This window comes from Acinonyx jubatus, chromosome A1 (assembly GCF_027475565.1).
Source record: "Acinonyx jubatus isolate Ajub_Pintada_27869175 chromosome A1, VMU_Ajub_asm_v1.0, whole genome shotgun sequence".
NCBI classification, from domain to species: Eukaryota; Metazoa; Chordata; class Mammalia; order Carnivora; family Felidae; genus Acinonyx; species Acinonyx jubatus.
Window position 1 is genome coordinate 193,654,705 of NC_069380.1, and position 18,476 is coordinate 193,673,180.

An 18,476-nucleotide genomic window follows, 5' to 3' on the forward strand; every position below is an offset into this window, starting at 1 on the left:
CTGGGATTGAACTATAGTTTCTTCTAAAGAGCAGGTAAATTATTCTAATTGATTCTAGAACTGTCCCATGTTTCACTGACAGCTGCCCATTCCATTTTGATCCTGGATCCTTCTGACAAATCCTAGTAGTCTTTGAACATTTCCTTGGTTTCTCTTGATGTCTCCAACACACCTACCTTGTATTTTCGTTTTCTCTGCCCTGTGATCCAACCACTAGAACTTGGACATGAATACAGGAAGTCTGCCGCAGACTGGCTCTTGGCTCTTTTGTTTAACTGCAGGGGCCAGACCCAGCGTTTTGTGACCTTGCTGTATGGCCTTGGGCCAGTTCCTTTCCCCTTTCTGAGCCAGACTTTCCCCATCTGAACAACGGGATCGTTGAATCCTGCCTTAACCTTAAGGATGTGTTAGATACCAAGTCTTCCTGCTCCTCACCGCTTTGTCTCCTTCCCAATGCAGGGAGAGGGGTGGCATAGGGCTCCTTCAGTAGGCAGTGGGGCCTAGAGCCCTCTCCCACCCACCCTGGAGAAACTCAGTCTTGGGGTCCACCCTCCTGGCTGGAATTAGTCTCCAGTCTCCTGCACGCAAGAGCAGGTTGACTTTTGGGGTCATTTTTGGCCTTAGCCTAAAGTTGCTTCACAAGGAAAAGGTTTGGGCCTGCCATTTTGTTTTCACAGTCAGCTTACAATCAATTGAATTTGATGTATTTTTTCATTATTTAAAAAAAATTTTTTTTAATGTTTATTTATTTTTGAGAGAAAGAGAGACAGGGTGCAAGCAGGGGAGGGGCAGAGAGAGAGGGAGACACAGAATTGAAGCAGGCTCCAGGCTCGGAGCTGTCAGCACAGAGCCCGACATGGGGCTCAAACCCACAAACCGCGAGATCATGACCTGAGCTGAAGTCGGAGGCTTCAACCGGCTGAGCCACCCAGGTGCCCCTTTTTTCATTATTTTTAAATTTAGTTTTCCTTTGTATCAAAGTTACAAAAATTTACATATTCGAAGAATCAAATACTTCTGTAAGGCTTACTGTGAAAAATAGCATTTCCTCATCTTCCTCTTTATACCACTTAAACTTTTTTAGCTGATTCTTTTGGTATCTATCTCTGTATCTCTAAATAACTTCTGATTTTACTTCCTGATTTTTCAATTTTAAACATTATCTGGTTGCTTTTTCACAGTGGAAGATGAGGATTTAGCCCTCTTTCCTCTTCTGTCCTTCTATGTCACTCTTTCTTGTCCTTTCCTCCTCCCTTATACCTCTATTGTATGTTTGGTTATTTATGATCAGCATTCAATGTTTACCATATTATGACAATGTGTATGACATTCAAGTTGAGTTACATAGTATACTAGGATTATTATTGATTTCATATATAACTTCTGTTTTCCCAAGACTTAATAGTTGTCTTGGTTTTTCATTTGCTTAATTTTCTTTCTTTCTTTCTTTCTTTCTTTCTTTCTTTCTTTCTTTCTTTCTTTCTTTCGAGAGCATGTGAGCAGGGGACGGGTAGAGAGACAGGGAGAGAGAATCTTAAGCAGGCTCCACATCTAGTATGGAACTTGACTTGGGGCCCAATCCCGTGACCACGAGATCATGATCTGAGCTGAAATCAAGAGTCGGCTGCTTAACTGACTGAGCCACTCAGGCGCCCCTGTTTTCTTTTATTTTTTATTCAAAAAATTTTTAAGGTTATTTATTTATTTTGTGTGAGAGAGAGAATGTGCATATGAGCAGGGGAGGCACAGAGAGAGAGAGGGAGAGAGAGAAAATCCCAAGCAGGCTCCAGACCATCAGCACGGAGACCCATGTGGGGTTCAAACCCATGAACCTTGAGATCATGACTTGAGCCGAAACCAAAAGTTGGTTACTCAACTGACTGAATCACCAAGGCACCCCTTTTTAAATTTTTTTATTTAAATTTTATTATTATTATTATTTTTTTTTTTTGAGAGAGAGAGAGAGAGAGAGAGAGAGAGAGAGCGAGCAGGAGTCAGGGAGGGGCAGAGGGAGAGAGAATCTTAAGCAGTCTCCACATTCAGTGTGAGCTCGACTTAGGGCTTGCTTCCACAACCCTGGAATCATTACCTGAGCTGAAATCAAGAGTGGGTTGCTCAATGGACTGAGCCACCCAACAGCCCTTCTTTTTTGTTGTTTTTTTAAATTAAGTTTTTAATTTTAATTCCAGTACAGTTAACATACAGTGTTATATTAGTTTCAGGTGTACATTACTCAGGGCTCATCATGATAAGCGTGTTCTTTAATTCCCCCATCACCTTTTTTACCCATCCCTCCACCCACCTCCCCTCCAGTAACCATCAATTCTCTACAGTTATGAATCTGTTTCTTGGTTTGTCTTTCTCTCTCTTTTTTCTTTTCCCTTGTTTTCTTGTTTCTTAAATTCCACATATAAGTGAAATCATACGATATATGTCTTTCTCTGACATTTTGCTTAAGATTCTCCTCTCTGCTTCTATCCATGTTGTTGCAAATGGCAAGATTTCATTCTCTTTAATGACTGAATAATATTCCATTGTGTATATGTGCCACATCTTCTTTATCGGTTCATCTGTTGATGGACACTTAGGCTGCTTCCATAATTTGGCTGTTGTAAATAATACTGCAATAAACATAGGGGTGCTGTATCCCTTTGAATTAGTGTTTTTGCATTTTGGGGGTAAATATCCAGTAGTGCAATTACCGGATCATGAGGTACTTCTATTTTTAACTTTTTGAGGAACCTCCATAGTGTTTTCCAGAGTGGCTGCACCAGTTTGCGTCCCACCAACAGTGTATGAATGTTCCTTCACTTACTTAATTTTCAGTGAAATTATCATAATTTAATTTTATACTCTCCAAAAACTACCTAAATTGCCTCTCAGTACATACCATATATCTATCAGACATATCAGATATGTATCAATTTTGTCACATTGAGATGTCTTTCAGAGCCTTTGGGCCTGATCCAATGTAGATGTTTTCGTTTTACTCCTAGAATTTCTGTGCACCACCCTCTTGGGGATCCCTATTCTGTCTCACAAGTGGAATTTCAGTTTCCTGTGTCTCAGGTCTCCTTGTATTTTTAGTGAACGCCTTCATTTTGGTGGAGCATACCTTCCTGAAGCTTTCTGAGAAAGGAAAAATTTTGAGATCTTGAATGTCTGAGAATATCTTCATGACACCCTCACATATTTGATAATTTGGCTCAGAGAAGATGCCAGGGTGGAAATAACTTTCCCGTAGAATTTTGAGGACATTGCTCCATTATCTTCTGGTTTGCAGGGTTGCTGTTAAGAAGTCCAAAGTCATTGTGATTCCTGGTGTTTTGTATATGTTTTGTTTTTTCCTTTTTGGAAATTTGGAATTTGCGGAATCTTTGTCTCTATTTTTCTGAAGCCTCGCCGTAATGTGCCTTGGTTTGAGACTATTTTCATACTTTTTCCTTGGTCTTCCCTGGGCCCTTTCAGTTTGGAAATTTATGCCCTTGAATTCTGGAAATTGTACTGACTTATTTCACTGATGATTTCTTCCCCTTGATTTTCTCTGTTCTCTATTTCTGGAACTCTGATATTTGGCTGTTGGGCTTTCCAAACTTGTCTTTAATTCTCTTTTCTTTTCTTTCCAGTTTTTCTTTTGTCTTTGTGGGAAATTTATCTTTCTGAGAAACGAAAAAAAAAAACCTTTATCTTCCATCTACCAATTGTTTAATATCTGCCCTTGTGCTTTTAATCTTCAATAGCTGTGTTTTTCTTCTTCTTTTTTTCAGCTGTGTTTTTCTTCTAAGGGCATCTATTCTTGTTCATGGGTATAGTATCATATTTTATGTCTCTAATGCTAATCATGGCCACTTTGTTCCTCCGTGGTGCTTTTTGGGGGTTTGGTTATTTGTTTTGTTCATTCTCTTTTATGTTAGAGGCTTTCTTCAGATATTCTATAACCCTTGATTATCTAAAAAACCAGTAGAAGCTGTGATCCATGAGTAGGGCTTATCCACTGAGAGCTCCCCTATAGCATTATCCGTTTCATTGAGGAACCCCCAATGTCAGAATTTTTAGGTCATTTCTCCTGGGATGGTCATGTTCCCCAAAGAAGGATCTTCTCATGTACTGCCTGGAGGGACAGGCCTGCCTTCTAGCATTTGGGGAACCGGGAGTGGGGAGAAGGCTGGGACTCTTAGCTTTAGTACCAGCCCATGTCCTATGCTGTGCCAGAGGATAAACTTCCAGTCTTCCCTGAGAGAGGGAGGAGGAACTTATGGCAGGAAAGGAAGTGGGTATCCAACTGTTTGGTAAGCAGACTTCCAACCAATCCTCCTCTTCTTAGCCCCACCTTTACTCCTACCCAGTTGCCTAATATCCCAGTTCCTGAGCAGATTTACATCTGCCATGTAAATAGGTGGCTTGTCAGCTTTTCTAGCTGCAGGTTTAGGATTTAGCTTTCTGGATCTGCTACAGGAGTTACCTCTAGTGTATATGCTCTCCAGCTTCCAAAATTCTGCTGCTGCTTTCTCTTCTGTCCTCCTTGTCCTTATAGTTTAAATTAAAAAAATGTCATTTGAGAGAGGAAGTGAAGCTATATGTGTGTTCGAGCCATCATTACCAAGAAATCTTTTTTTAAATTGAGCTATAATTCACATAACACAGTATTCAAGCTTTTAAAATTGTACAACTCAGTGGTTTTCCATATATCCACAAAGTCGTGTAACCATCACCACTATCTAATTCTAGAATATATTCATCACCCAAAAGGAAACCTCCTACCCATTAGCAATCATTCTCTATCCTCCCCTCCCCACCCAGCCCCCGGCGACCACTGATCTACTTTCTCTCTCTATGGATTTCCCTCTCTATGGAAATCCAGACATTTCACAGAAATAGATCATACAGTATGTAGCCTTTTGTGTCTGGTTTATTTCATTTAGCATGATGTTTTCCAAATTCAAACATTTAGTGGCATGAATCAGTACTTCATTGTTTCTGGAAAAAAAAAACAGTTCTGTTGATATATTACCTCCTCTTTATGGCTAAATAATATTCTATTGTATGGATATGCCACATTTTATTCACTCATCAGGTGATGGACATTTGGGTTGTTTTCACTTTAGGGGTATGAAGAACAATGGTGCCAAGAACATTTGTGTGCGGGTTTTTGTGTGGGGGTATGCTTTCATTTCTCTTGTGCCAGATCTAGGAGCAGAGTTACTGGCTCATATGGTAACCCTGTTTAATTTTTTGAGGAGTTGTCAAATTGTTTTTCAAAGTAGGGGTACCATGTTTTAATTTTTTTTTTTAATTTTTTAAAGTTTATTTTGGGAGAGAGAGAGCAAGTGGGGAGGGGCAGAGGGAGAGGGAAGGAGAGAATCTAACAACCATGAGATCACGACCTGCGCTGAAACCAAGAGTCACTCTTAACCAGTTGAGCCACTCAGGTGCCCCTTATTTTATTTTTTATTAAAAAAAGTTTTTTTTAACGTTTATTTATTTTTGAGACAGAGAGAGACAGAGCATGAATGGGGGAGGGGCAGAGATAGAGGGAGACACAGAATGGGAAGCAGGCTCCAGGCTCTGAGCCATCAGCCCACAGCCCGACGCGGGGCTCGAACTCACGGACCGCGAGATCGTGACCTGAGCTGAAGTCGGCCGCTTAACCGACTGAGCCACCCAGGCGCCCCCCCCTTATTTTATTTTTTAAAAAGTAAACTCTACCCCCAATGTTGGGCTCAAACTTAGGACCTTGAGATCAAGAGTGGCCATTCTCTGTGGCTGAGCCAGCCAGGCGCCCCAGCTATACTATTTTACATTCCCACCAGAAATATGGCATTTTCATTTTTTCCACATCTTTGTCAACACTCGTTATTGTCTGTCTTTTCGGTTATAGCCACCATAGTGGGTGTGAGGTGGCACCTCATTGTGGCTGTGATTTGCATTTCCTTAATAACTCATAATGTGGAGCATCTTTTCATGTGCTTATTGGCCATTTGTACATCTTTGGAGAAAGATGTGCTTAAATCCTTTGCCCGTTTGAAATTAGGTTGTCTTTTGACTATTGAGTTCTAATACCTCTTTATATAATCTGGACATTAGACCCTTATCAGATGTATAATTTGTAAATATTTTCTCTTATTTGGGGGCTGACTTTTTACTTTCTTTATAGTGACTTTTGAAGTACAACACACTGTTTTTCTTTGTCGCTGTGTTTTAAGAAATGTTCTTAAAAGGGACTCCTGGGTGGCTCAGTCAGTTAAGCATCCTACTCTTGGTTTCAGCTTAGAAACCACATGGTTTGTGAATTTGAGCCCTATTTGGAGCCTGCTTGGGATTCTCTCTCCCTCTCTCTACCCCTCTCCTGCTTGCTTTCTCTCTCAAAATAAATAAATAAACTTAAAAAAAAAGGAATGTTTTTAAAAAGTCTTATTTTATTAAAAAATTTTTTTTAAATGTTTTTATTTATTTTTGAAGGAGAGAGAGACAGAGCATGAGCAGGGGAGGGTCAGAGAGAGAGGGAGACACTGAATCTGAAGCAGGTTCCAGGCTCTGAGCTGTCAGCACAGAGCCTGATGCAGGGCTCGAACTCACCAATGATGAGATCGTGACCTGAGCCGAAGTCGGACACTTAACTGACTGAGCCACCCAGGTGCCCCCAAAAGTCTTATTTTAAAAATAGCTTTATTGAGGTATGATTGATACATAATAAATTTTGTGTATTTAAAGTGTACAATTTGGTAAGCTTTGACATGTGCATACATCATGAATAAAGCTCTGCAATCAAGATAGTGCCCCCAAAGTTTCTTTGTGCCACTTTGTCATCCCTCCTTCTTGTCCCTTCCTGCACCACACCCCTTCAATCTTTTTTTTCATTAAAAATTTTTTTAAAATATTTATTTATTTTTGAGAGAGACACAGTGTGAGCAGGAGAGGGGCAGATGGAATCTGAAGTGAGCTCCAGGCTCTGAGCTGTCAGCACAGAGCCCGACGTGGGGCTTCAACTCACAAACCACGAGATCATGACCTGAGCTGAAGTTGGACGCTTAACCTACTGAGCCACCCAGGCACCCGTACACCCCCTCAATCCTTAGGTAACTACTCATTTCTTTGCTATCACTGTAAGTTAGTTTGCATTTCCTAGAACTTTGTCTAAATGGAATCATACAGTATATACTCTTTTGTTCTGGCTTCTTTCATATAGTATACTTATTTTGAGATTCATCCAGATTGTATATGTATCAATAGTTCATTCCTTTTTTTGCAAGTAGTATCCATTGTATGGGTGAACCACAATTTGTTTATCTAGTGACTTTGGGTTTGGGTTATTTCCACTTAAGGGCTATTATGAACATTTGTGTTCAAGTTTGTATGGATACATAATTTCATTTGTCTTGATTATCCAGAAAATATCTTAACTAGTAAATATCTGAGTAACAGTTTCATTTCTTGAGCATCTCCTATGGCTACCAGGCTCTGTGCTAAATGCTTATTTACTCTTACAACTTAGCAAGTTTAGTATTATTGTCCTTCCTTTACAAAGGAGAAAAACAATTCAGAAAGGTCAAGGCACTGGCTCAGGTCATGGGCTAGGTCTTCCTGACTTGGAATTTGAACTCCGGTCTGGTGCATTGAAGGCCATGTCTGCTCTTCTCCGTCTCCTCAAAATACCTATACTATCTCCCTTGACTTTTGAAATCTTAGACTCATTGAATCTTCAAACCACAAAGTCTATTTTGTTTTTATTTTTAACAGGTTTTATGGGTTTTTAAACTTTATTTATTTGTTTTGAGAGAGAGAGAGAGAGAGAGAGAGAGAGAGAGAAAGAACGTGAGCAGGGGAGGGGCAGAGAGAGAGGGAAAGGATCCCAAGCAGGCTCTGTGCTAACAGCACAGAGCCTGATGTCGGGCTCAAAGTCACAAACTATGAGATCATGACCTGAGCTGAAACCAAGAGTTGGGCACTTAACTGACTGAGCCACGCAGACACCCCAAACCACAAAGTCTTTAAAAGCTGTTAAAATTATTTTAAAAATTACTAATGTAAATTTTGAAACACATAAAAGACATAAAGATTAATAAAACAAATGTGGTATGTGAGCCACAGATAGTAAGAAATAAAACCTTGCCAACACAGTTAAATCTCCCTTCTCAGGCCTTCCGCAGAGGCCCCCACTGTCCTGAATTTGAAATACATGGTTTGGACATCAGCATGACGGAAGAGCCGAGTGGTTAAAAACCTAGACTCCCCACTTCTTGGATGCATGATCTTGGGCAAGCACATAGCCTCTCAAAAGCCTCTGTGTCCCTCCCTATAAATGGAAATAATAAAATAAAACAGGCTTCAAAGAGTCACTGTAAAGATCAAATAAAACAAAGCATGTAAAACAATTAGCACTGTGCCTGGCACAAAGGAGGACTTAGTAAGTGGCAGTTAATGTTAGTCCCAGAGCCTTAGAAACATGGACTCAGTTCATGAAATGCTCAAGTTAGCAGGCAGCAGGGGGATCACTGAGCCCACCGTTTCCTCTCCCTTTCTGCACCCAGCTATCTATGGGGGAACAGGGGAGACAAAGGCATTTTCTCTTTCAAAGTGTTTTCCTGTCTAGGGAGTGAACATTTGCCTGTTTGTTGAAATATCCAAAGTGCCTTATGAATCCAAAGGTCTGCCCGGAAACAAGTGACGAGGGCCCTGAGCAACCAATGGAAGTATGCTGGCCTTTCCACCTGTCTGGGGAGCATCACCACCCCCTCATCCTGCCCTGTTAAAGGCAGCTTTGCCCAAGTGGGGGTATTTCCAGCTCTGTGGTTTTCACTTCCACTTTAACTAGTGGGCGGAGTGGCCTCCTGTGGACGAATCAGATTCCTCCTCAGCCCCGACTTCAAGAGGTGGGCCACGGGTTCAGGGTCCCAGACACCCAGGAGGCAGCAGCAGCAGCAGCAGGAGTGTGGTGGGGAAGACTAGAGGCCAGAACCATGGAAGACCAGCGCGACCTTATCTCCAACCATGAGCAGCTGCCCATTCTGGGCCAGCGCCCTGCAGCCCCGGAGAGGTATGTGTGAGCTTCGGGAGAGAGCACACAAATCCCGGACCGCACAGACATGCCCAGGTGCTGCGGGAGGAGCACTAGATGGGGAGCCGCAGGACGGCTAGATTCAGGCCCTGACTCTGGGTGATGTTGAGCAAGTCTCTGGCCTGCTCAGGTCTTCTGTTCTCCCTCCTGTACAATGAGGGGGCTTCTTGAGGGCAGGAGTTTTATATTTCTTTGCACGATACGCTTCTGAAAATCAGGAGAGTGCCCCGGATTCTCTCCCTAGAGTTTTAAACAATATCACAGGCTTCACAGACCTCGGGAAGCTGGACTGTGAATCCTAGGTTAGAAACTTTGGACGAGATTTGGAAAATGCTAGATGGAGAAACAGAGTTTCGCAAAGAGGATGGTAGAAGCAGCTCATCACAGTGGGGTTTCTCTCTAATTCCCACGGACCAGTGTATGAGTTTGTATCAGGGAAGTATAGTCACAGGTGTTTGTTGAGTCGATGGACGCGTCCGCCATTACAGGAGGGATTGAGAGATGCTGGAAGGGGTCGGGGAAAGGCAAAGGGGGACTCTGGCTAAATTTGTAGAAGGCACTGAAGGTTGATGTGGGCATGCCCTGCCTGTGTCCCTCTCCTTTGTAGCAAGGGGCCAGAGCAGCCACCCAGAGGACCCCGGGACCCCTCTCCCAGCCCCAGGATTCTCTCATCCAGATGTTTCCTGAAAAAAAGCAGGGTTAGAATGCAGCTACCCTGTTCAGATTCTGGGTCTCCCTCCCTCCCTCCCTCTCTCTCTCTCTCCCTCTCTCCTTCTCTCTCTCTTTTTCTCTCTCTCCCTCTCTCCTTCTCTCTCCCTCTCTCTTCCTCTCTCTCCCTCTCTCTCCTTCTCTTTCTCTCTCCCTCTCGCTCCCCCTCTCTGCGCCCCTTCCCTTCTATCTCTCTCTCAAAAATAAACATTAAAAAAAAAAAAAGAATGCAGTTACCCTGTGTCCTCATAGTCCCCAGTCTTCAAAAAGTAATTTGCAAATTGGGGGTCCTGGTTGGCTCAGACACTAGAGCATGTGACTCTTGATCTCAGGGTTGTGGGTTCGAACCCCACATTAGGTGTAGAGGTGACTTAAAAATAGAATCTTAAAAACAAAAAAAGGTAATTTGCAAATTACAGGGATTTAGAGCTGTGATGTCAGCTGTTACCAGGCAGAAAGGGGTTTGGGAGAGACGCTCAGAGATGTCATGAGGAACTGCATTCTGCGAGACAGGTAACCAGGCAACAAATCACTGCTTCTCTCTGGGTCTCAGTAAAAATAAAGACAATGATGATACTAGCCACGATGATAGTCCCCTTTCACTGTCTACCTGTTACCAGTCCTCAGTCACTGTTAGTAATTACTGTGATTAGTTATGTGCTAAACCCAATCCTAATTCTCAAAGTAACCCTAGACTCGGGTACTTTTCTCATCCCCACACTATTTATTTATTTACTTATTTATTATTAATTAATTAATTAATTATTTAAGTAGGCGTCACACCCAGCAGGTGTGAAGGGCTTGAACTTACAAGCCTGAGATCAAGACTTGAGCTGAGATCGAGTTGGATTCTTAACCAACTGAGCCACCCAGGCACCCCATCCCCATTTTTACATAAGAGAAAATTGAGGCTTTGTTAGTTAGCAACTTACCTAAGTTATCACAGCTAGTGAGTGTTGGAGTCAGAATTTGAACCCAGGACTAGCCTGATTTCAAAGTGTGAGCTCACTACCATCTGGCCCCCATCTGGAAGCATGATTTGCAGGGAGGGGAGATGGAGGCCCTCTGAGTTCAGGCCACCCAGTGAGTTGCAGACCCAGCATGGGCTCAGTGTACGGAGAGGGTGCCCCCTCCTCAAATCTTTGTCTGGTTTTCCTTTTAGTTTAGTTACTGCTTCTAAAACTGACCTGCCCTGTGTGCTCAGTCCTTTCCAGCCTTGAGCTGATCTCAGACCCTTTTGTGAGCACTTCTGCCTGGCAACATTTGTATCATGATTCCTGCTAGTTCTGGTTGGCTCCTGACTTCAGCCGGTTATTATTGTTTATTTAAGAAGGAGGTAGTGGAAAGGAGGAAATGAATATAGAGGCGACAAGAGTTGGCAGTTATTCAGAACCAGGGGACCGCATTCAAGATGCAAAAAGAGGAAGGAAACCAGATGCTAAGTTTTAACTCTTAACTCCTGAGAAAGTGTTCAGTGTTGTGTGCCTAGGTATGGAGCCAAGGGCTTTACCCTCAGGATCTTATTTTCTGTAACAACCCTTTGAGTAGCTGTTCCTATCTCAGGTTACTCACTCAGAGGGGTTAAGTGACTTGCCCCTGGTCCCTGAGATAAGGGGGTGCAGAGCCAGGGTTCCATACCAGGCCTTATCTCCAATATGGCTGTGTAGATTCTTATGCTCATATGAGAAACTGACGTTCAGTTTCTCCTAAGACTGGAATTAGACTGGGTGTGGGGTTGCGGAAGGAGCGCGCGTGAGCCTGTAGGTAATGAGCTGGAGAGCTTGAGCCCAGACAAGACCCTGGCTTGGGTGGACTTTTTACAAACTTTAGGGGCTGGCTACCCCTATTCCTTGAGAAGCCCTAGAAGTGGGATTTGTTTTCATTTTCCCCTCCTGTCTGGTCTCCTCTTCCCCATGCAGGGTGTTTGCTTTGTCCTAACAGAACAACAATCTTTTGGTCTGGACCTTGGCCCAGAAAATGCAGAGGACTGGCAAGCAGAGAGCCAATGAGAATGAGCTCTGTTTGTGACGTCAAGAGTTACTGTGCAGAAGGGTCTTCTGGAGTTTCCTAAAGTGTCCTTGTTGGTTCCTGGAGTAAGCAGAATGCAGTCTCGTCCCGACAGTTTCCAGACAGTTCCCACCAGGGTTCTAGTTAGTAGTCCCGCCTCTGGGGTGAGGTGGGAGAAAACAGGCCAGGAACTCTCAGGTTCCTGGCACAGGATCCTTACCTTCCCTAAACTGTACCACGTCCATGTGCCCTGGCAAACCGTATCCAAGGCCAACAGCTCCAAGGGCTGAGATCTGGCTACTCCTCCCAGTAGGGCCATCCAGTTTAGGGAATGTGAGACACTCTCCCAGTTACACAGGCTCAGCGCCACACTCCCGCTGAAATTCCCCCTGGGTAGGTATCATCGTTTGAAATATTTTCTGTGGTCACAGTCAGATCTTACTTCAAAGAAGAAAACTACCAGATCCTAGAATTGCTGAGGTGAGAGGCATCCACATGACAGGCCCAAAGAACAGCAGAGATTTGCTCAAAGACACTGAGAGTCTGGGGCAGAGGATGTGCCCCCAGAGGGGGTGGTGCCTGGCCCTATTCTAGTCTGACATCGTCCAGTGCCCCCAACCTGCCCCTGAAATGTCAAGGCCTCACTTCTCGTTTTTAGGTGGGCCACATACTCTGCTGTCCAGGTCCCACTTCTTTCCTTTTTCTCTGATTTCACCGCGGGGGTTGGGTAGGTGGGGGATGAAGACTGCCTTCCCCTGGAGGGCAGTCCTGATCCTCAGGAAATCCCCTGGTAGAAAGGACAAGGCACTTGTCCCTGGCTCTTCCCCACTCATCCTAAGCCCAGGGGATAGATCTAGGATTTCTGCTTAGGCGGACCGTAGGAACAGTAATGGTTGGAAATACGGGGCTTGGGGAATGTTTTCAAGCTGCATGCCCGTTGGCACTTGTTTGTGCTTAAAGTGTGTGTGTGTGTGTGTGTGTGTGTTAGGGGTAGCCGAGGGGGTGGAGGAACTGATAGAAATGGGGCATCCCCCCACTCTGTCAGTCCTTGGGGCAGCCACCTCTGTGGACTCTCCTCTGACCTATCTCTCCATCCCCCCAACAGCAAGTGCAGCCGAGGAGCCCTGTACACAGGCTTTTCTGTCCTGGTGGCTCTGCTCCTGGCCGGCCAGGCCACCACTGCCTACTTCCTGTACCAGCAGCAGGGCCGGCTGGACAAGCTGACGGTCACCGCACAGAACCTGCAGCTGGAGAACCTGCGCATGAAGCTTCCCAAGCGTGCGTGCCCCGCCTCCATCCTGACCTCCCCCACCCCACGTCCCTTGGCTTCAGAGACCCCATTCCGGCACCCGGCCGGGCCCGCCTTCTTCTCCCTCATCTGAGTACTCTCTTCCCTGGGCACTGGGGCCACCCACGCTCATACTGTATGTACCTCCTGTTCCCACAGCTGCCAAGCCTTTGAACAAGTTGCGGGTAGCCACCCCCATGCTGATGCAGACGATGCCCATGCAAGGCCTGCTCCAGGCGGTAAGGACGACCCCAGGACGGTGGAGCAGGGAGGTGTTACGTAGCCCAGATGGAGGGCAGGTGCCAAGGGACAGGGAGGACTGCTGAGCCAGGAAAAGCATGGCTAGGGGGAGCGGACCGCTGTGAGGGGTGGGACAGGGCCCACCCTAGGAAGAAGAGGGCTCCCAGGAGTGGGGGAGGAAAGAGCCTCTGGGGGCCATCCCTGGGGTGCTTACAAAGTGCTTCTCGTTTCCCAGAGCATCTCAGTCCCCTCTTTCCCAAAGCTCTTGATGTCCTAGATGGGTAATGGTTTTATTCATAAAACAATCTGTTGTCCCCAAAGTCCTGGACAGGAAAGCTTATGCAGATTTGACCAATAAGGACCTTGATGCAGGAAGGTAAAGTGAGTGGCTTGAGCTCTCATGCTTGGAGGTGGCAGAGATGGGCCTGTTCCTGTTGAGCACCTGGGCCTCTTACCCAGACTCCAGCTGCTGGCTCTGCTGCAGGGCGCCTCCTCTGTGGGCCAGTGCTGGTAACCCCCTTTTCTTTCCTTCCACAGCCCGTGCAGAACGTCACCAAGTATGGCAACATGACACAGGACCACGTGATGCACATGCTCCTGGTGAGTGGGACCCAGCCAGTGACCCTGCCCACCCACCCAGGTTTCCCCCGAAGGGAAAGCCTGCTCGAAGGCCTGCACCATTCTGGGCTCACAGGAGACATTCAGGACAGGCTCACCGGATCAGTGAACGAATGCCAGTGTGACCCTTCAATGTCATAGTCTAGCCCTGCCATCCCCTTTTTTGAGTGATAGAGAATCTGAGGCCCAAAGCCCAGGAGTGACTTGCTCAAGATGCCCACTTTTTCCTCCCCAAATTTCTTCTGCATGTCTACTCTGTGCCAGGCACTGCAAGGCTCTGGGCTCACACTGGGAAACACTCAGACTCGCTTCTAATCCCATGGGAGTCCCAGACTAGTGTGGGAGGCAGACAAGTGACCAGGTGATGAGGGACACGCAGGGAGCTTTGCATGGAAAGAAGCAGAGGACCCGACTGAGTGACGGCAGGGGAGGGGGTGTGGAGGAGGGGAGGCCTGAAAGGTGAGGAAGAGTCTGCAAGGAGTAGAAAGAAGACTGGGGGTTAGTGGTAGATCCGGGCCTGGAACCTGGGTTTCTCTACTCCCAGCCTGGGGATCACGTAGCTGCGCCGCTGGACAGGCCCTTGCCGCCTCCCGTCCCCACTGGCTCCGTTACGGCAAGGGTCCAGGGGAACACGGGCTGCACATTTCACCGTGCCTGCCGGGGAGCACTTTTTAAACCTTCCCTCCTGCCTTGCTACCCTGCAGGAGGGTGACCCTCTGAAGGTGTACCCGCAGCTGAAGGGGAACTTCCCGGAGAACTTGAAACACCTTAAGAACACCATGGGGACCCTGGATTGGAAGGTCAGCAGGTTTCCCCACACTGGCTCCCTCTGGTTCCCGACATTAGGACAGGGCTGGGAAAAGGTGCTGTACAGGGAGGGGGGTGGGGTCCGGGGAAGCCATCCCCAGGGAGCTGCAGTAGTCTGGCCAACACCAACAAAGCCACAACCATGAAGAGGGCTGCAGCTGAGGAACCACCTAGACCAAACTCCGTGGGTCCGGGCTGCAGCTGGACTCTGGGGTGTCGAGTCCCTGTCAGACCCCCCATGTCTGTCCCCAGGGGCAAAGCCAGGGAAGGTTGGAGGGGGCTGATGAGCCTGACCCCTTGCCTCATCCCATCAGGTCTTCGAGAACTGGATGTATCAGTGGCTCTTGTTTGAAATGAGCAAGAACTCCCTGGAGAAGCACCCCGCCGACATTCCACTGAAAGGTATGGGAGTGGGAGCCTCGGGCTGCCAGGGCTTCTGGGGGCTCCCTCGGGACTTTCCTGGAGCTGCAGAGGGTAGGACCTGATCACTCCCTGACCCAAGCACTGGGACTCTCCAGGGCTCTCATTCCTGTCTTTCCTGCCTGTTCCTTCTGGCCTTGGCTGCTCCCCCCACCTCAGCCCCCATCCTGCCTGAGGGCCCACAAGGCAGAGGCCTCCTTTTAGGGGATGAACTCCCTTGCGGAGGTCAGCGCTGCACAAGTTGGCCTGGAGGAAAACCGCCCGAAACATCCCAGGTGTCATCACAAGGTCTTCCCCGCTCCACACTGCACAGGTTCCTGAGGGGGCTGGGAGGGCTCATGACCCCACCTTCAGAGGACCTCCTCACGCTCACAGCCAGCAGGTGCCGGACAAGAGGGCCTTGCGGTCCTCCCATCTTGTGGGCAACGTATGGCAGGATTTTCAGCCCTGAAGCATCGCAGAGTGCCAGGTCTCCATCCTGGCACTAATTTGCCATGCAACTCTGGGCCAGGGTCTTCCTTCTGGGCGTCAGGTCTGGAAGTAGAAGAACAGTGGCCCGCCCCACCCTAGGCCTCCGATTTTTCCGTCATAGGTTCACAGAAGGCACGTTCAGTGTCATCTCGACCAACTCCCAGCTGATGTTTGAATTCCCTCTACATCTTCAACAAAGCCCCAATTTGTACTTGGATAACCCCGGTAACAGCAGCTCAGACTTCCCGAGACGCCCACTGCTTTTCCCTACAAATAAGACTCACAAGTGCGATCCCAAACTTTAATAGGCCTTGAGTGTCAGAAGAAATCATCAGGTTCTGGGATAAATCAGCCACATGGCCATTCACTTCCTCTGATCTCAGACTTTGTTGGTCCATGCCTTAGTTTCCCCATCTGTGCAATGGGTAGAGTGAGCGCGGCCACTTGGGCAGAAGGCATCAGGCCCACAGCAGTGGTATGTGGATCTCTCGTTCTGCCGAGACCCTGGCCCAGGGCCTGCTCACTCACTGTCTTCGCCATGCCTGTCGCTTCAGTACTGACCAAGTGCCAGGAAGAGGTCAGCCGCATTCCCGCCGTCCACCCTGGCACGTTCAGGCCCCAGTGCGACGAGAACGGCAACTATAAGCCGCTCCAGTGCTATGGGAGCACCGGCTACTGCTGGTGCGTCTTCCCCAACGGCACCGAGGTCCCCCACACCAGGAGCCACGGGCACCGTAACTGCAGTGGTAAGAGTGCCTACTCGGCCAGGGAGTGTCAAAGGAGCAGGAAGGTCCAGGAAGGCTGCGGGGCGAGAAGTCCCTCCTGGCGCACACGTGGCCCGGACAGTCGAGCTCCTGGGGGCAGCCGCTCAGCCACCCCCTTTGTCCATCCACCTTTTCTCTCACTTCCACTCATCTACTTACTCGTCTGTCCTTCTGTCCCTCACCTGTGACGCTCACGCAGCCCTGCACCACCCACAGTGCATCCGGGAGTCCTACAGGCCCACCCATCCTGTGTCATCATCCCCTCCCGTGGCCTTCCCCAACCACGCCTGGTTGTTGCCATCCGACAAGAGTCCTGTGGCTGGGCTGGGAAGAATGACCCAGGCCCCTCGCCAGTGGGTGTGGGAGGCTGGACTGCCAAGTGACAAATGGACTTGCTACTCCTTTGCAGAGTCAGTGGACATTGAAGACCTGTCATCTGGGCTGGGCATGACCAAGCCGGACCTGGGCCAAGGTAAGGGCTCCTGCAGGGGACATTTGGTCCCCAGCAATGTATCCCCAGAGGGGCCGAATCCCTCACGGATGAATGGCCAGTGCAGCATGACCCTGGGTCATTCTCCAACCTCCCCGGGGACAACCATTTCACATGAGCACCACCTCTAGGGGCTGCAGGGGTGGCAAGTCCTCAACTGCTCTGAGATCCCAGGGTGCTGGGAAGTGTCAGGGACAACAGGGGACCTCAACCCTAACCGGCTGCTTCTCTTCTCCATAGTGGTCATGTGAACAGCAGACACAGACGCCAGCACACAACCAGCCCTGCATGGCCACTGCTTCCCTGCTCCCCTCTCTCCTCCCACCCTAGCCCCTCTCCCCTCCCTTACACACCGCTCCCCTGCTCACCAGCCCCCCTTCTGCGCCTCCTTCCATGACACCCTGGCACCTGGCTCTCCATCGTCCTTGGACACGCGTCCTGTCAGAGCAGCACAGATTTAACGATGCTGTCCAACCCCCATATATCAGCAGGGATGCACGGCCCACGAAGGTGAACCAAGAGCTAGGCTGACCCCCAGTTCAGCCTCCAACATGGAGCCCCAAGATCCAGGCCCATGGACGAAGTGGGAAGGTGCAGGGAGAGGGCACGATGCTTCCCTACACCCAACATGTTTGCTGTCGCTCTCTTTCGGCCTTGGCTTTGTAGCCTATTTAACTAGGGGGGATGAGCCACTCTTTCCCTCTAGCGACACTCACCCAGGAAGAACCAGCCTCTCCAAAACCCCACCTCCCTTTCTGCCAACCCCCAGTTCCCTGTGTGCAGTCAAGCTTGTCATTAGCCCCCAGGGCTGAGGCTCTGAGAATAAAACATAGTAAGTAGACCACTTCTGGTTCCTGACTGTTGTTGGGATCTGGTTCATTTATCCCAAGGAGGTAACAGAGACCTTGAATCCAGCGGTGTGGGTGGGAGGGTGCAGCCCAGGGAGCCCCCCAGAGGCCCGTGGGGCCAGGCGGGCTGTGGGGGTGCACGCCTTAGATACAGACATACTTGGGTCTCCATGTTAACGCACAGAAATACTCTGCTTCCAAAAAGAAATAGGCTCTTGCCCATCGCTCTTTAAGTGCAAGCTCCTCTCGGTCCAGCTGCCATTTTCCCAGATCCCTGTTCTCATTTCTGTACTAAGAACAGTACGAGTGTGAGGACAGACGGCAATGACCCAGGCCCGGTGTCAGGCCTGCCAGCGAGCGGGGGCTGTGGAGAACCAGGGGGCTCACCCCTATCAAAACCATACCTGCTCTAGACCGACACACTTGGTGCGGGGACAGAGGCAAGCACGGGGGCAGGGCCCCAGGTTAAGGGTGCAGCCGGATGCTACCCTGGGTCTCCCAAGGCCTCCGGCCCAGCACTCTATCTGCACGGCCTCCTACTCTCACTAGCAGAAGGCTCGAAGCTTTGGAGAGAAATCGCCATGACTTCTGGTGCTCTACGCTGCTCTGGGCAACCGCACTGCTGCCCTCCCCAAGTCATACAGAGATCACCCGGACAGCTCTTTTGGGTTCCTTGTTTCTCACCGTCACCATCACAGAACCTCTGTTACCTGGACACGAGGGCACCTCAGGCCTAACTGGTTTTCCTGCTCCTCCTCTG

The 18,476-nt window shown here is 48.2% G+C and overlaps 1 protein-coding gene across 1 annotated transcript in view; it reads left to right on the forward strand.

Annotated features, from left to right (window-relative positions):
- CD74 (CD74 molecule) overlaps positions 1 to 17,712 on the forward strand; it is a 29,936-nt gene extending 12,224 nt beyond the window's left edge. The window contains 10 exon segments of the mRNA XM_015083571.3: positions 8,813 to 8,923; positions 8,926 to 9,034; positions 12,876 to 13,048; positions 13,218 to 13,297; positions 13,836 to 13,898; positions 14,621 to 14,716; positions 15,038 to 15,125; positions 16,169 to 16,360; positions 16,788 to 16,850; positions 17,109 to 17,712. Of these exon segments, the coding sequence (XP_014939057.2) occupies positions 8,813 to 8,923; positions 8,926 to 9,034; positions 12,876 to 13,048; positions 13,218 to 13,297; positions 13,836 to 13,898; positions 14,621 to 14,716; positions 15,038 to 15,125; positions 16,169 to 16,360; positions 16,788 to 16,850; positions 17,109 to 17,119 (986 nt within the window). The 3' untranslated portion in view covers positions 17,120 to 17,712.
- The last annotated feature ends 764 nt before the right edge of the window (positions 17,713 to 18,476 follow it).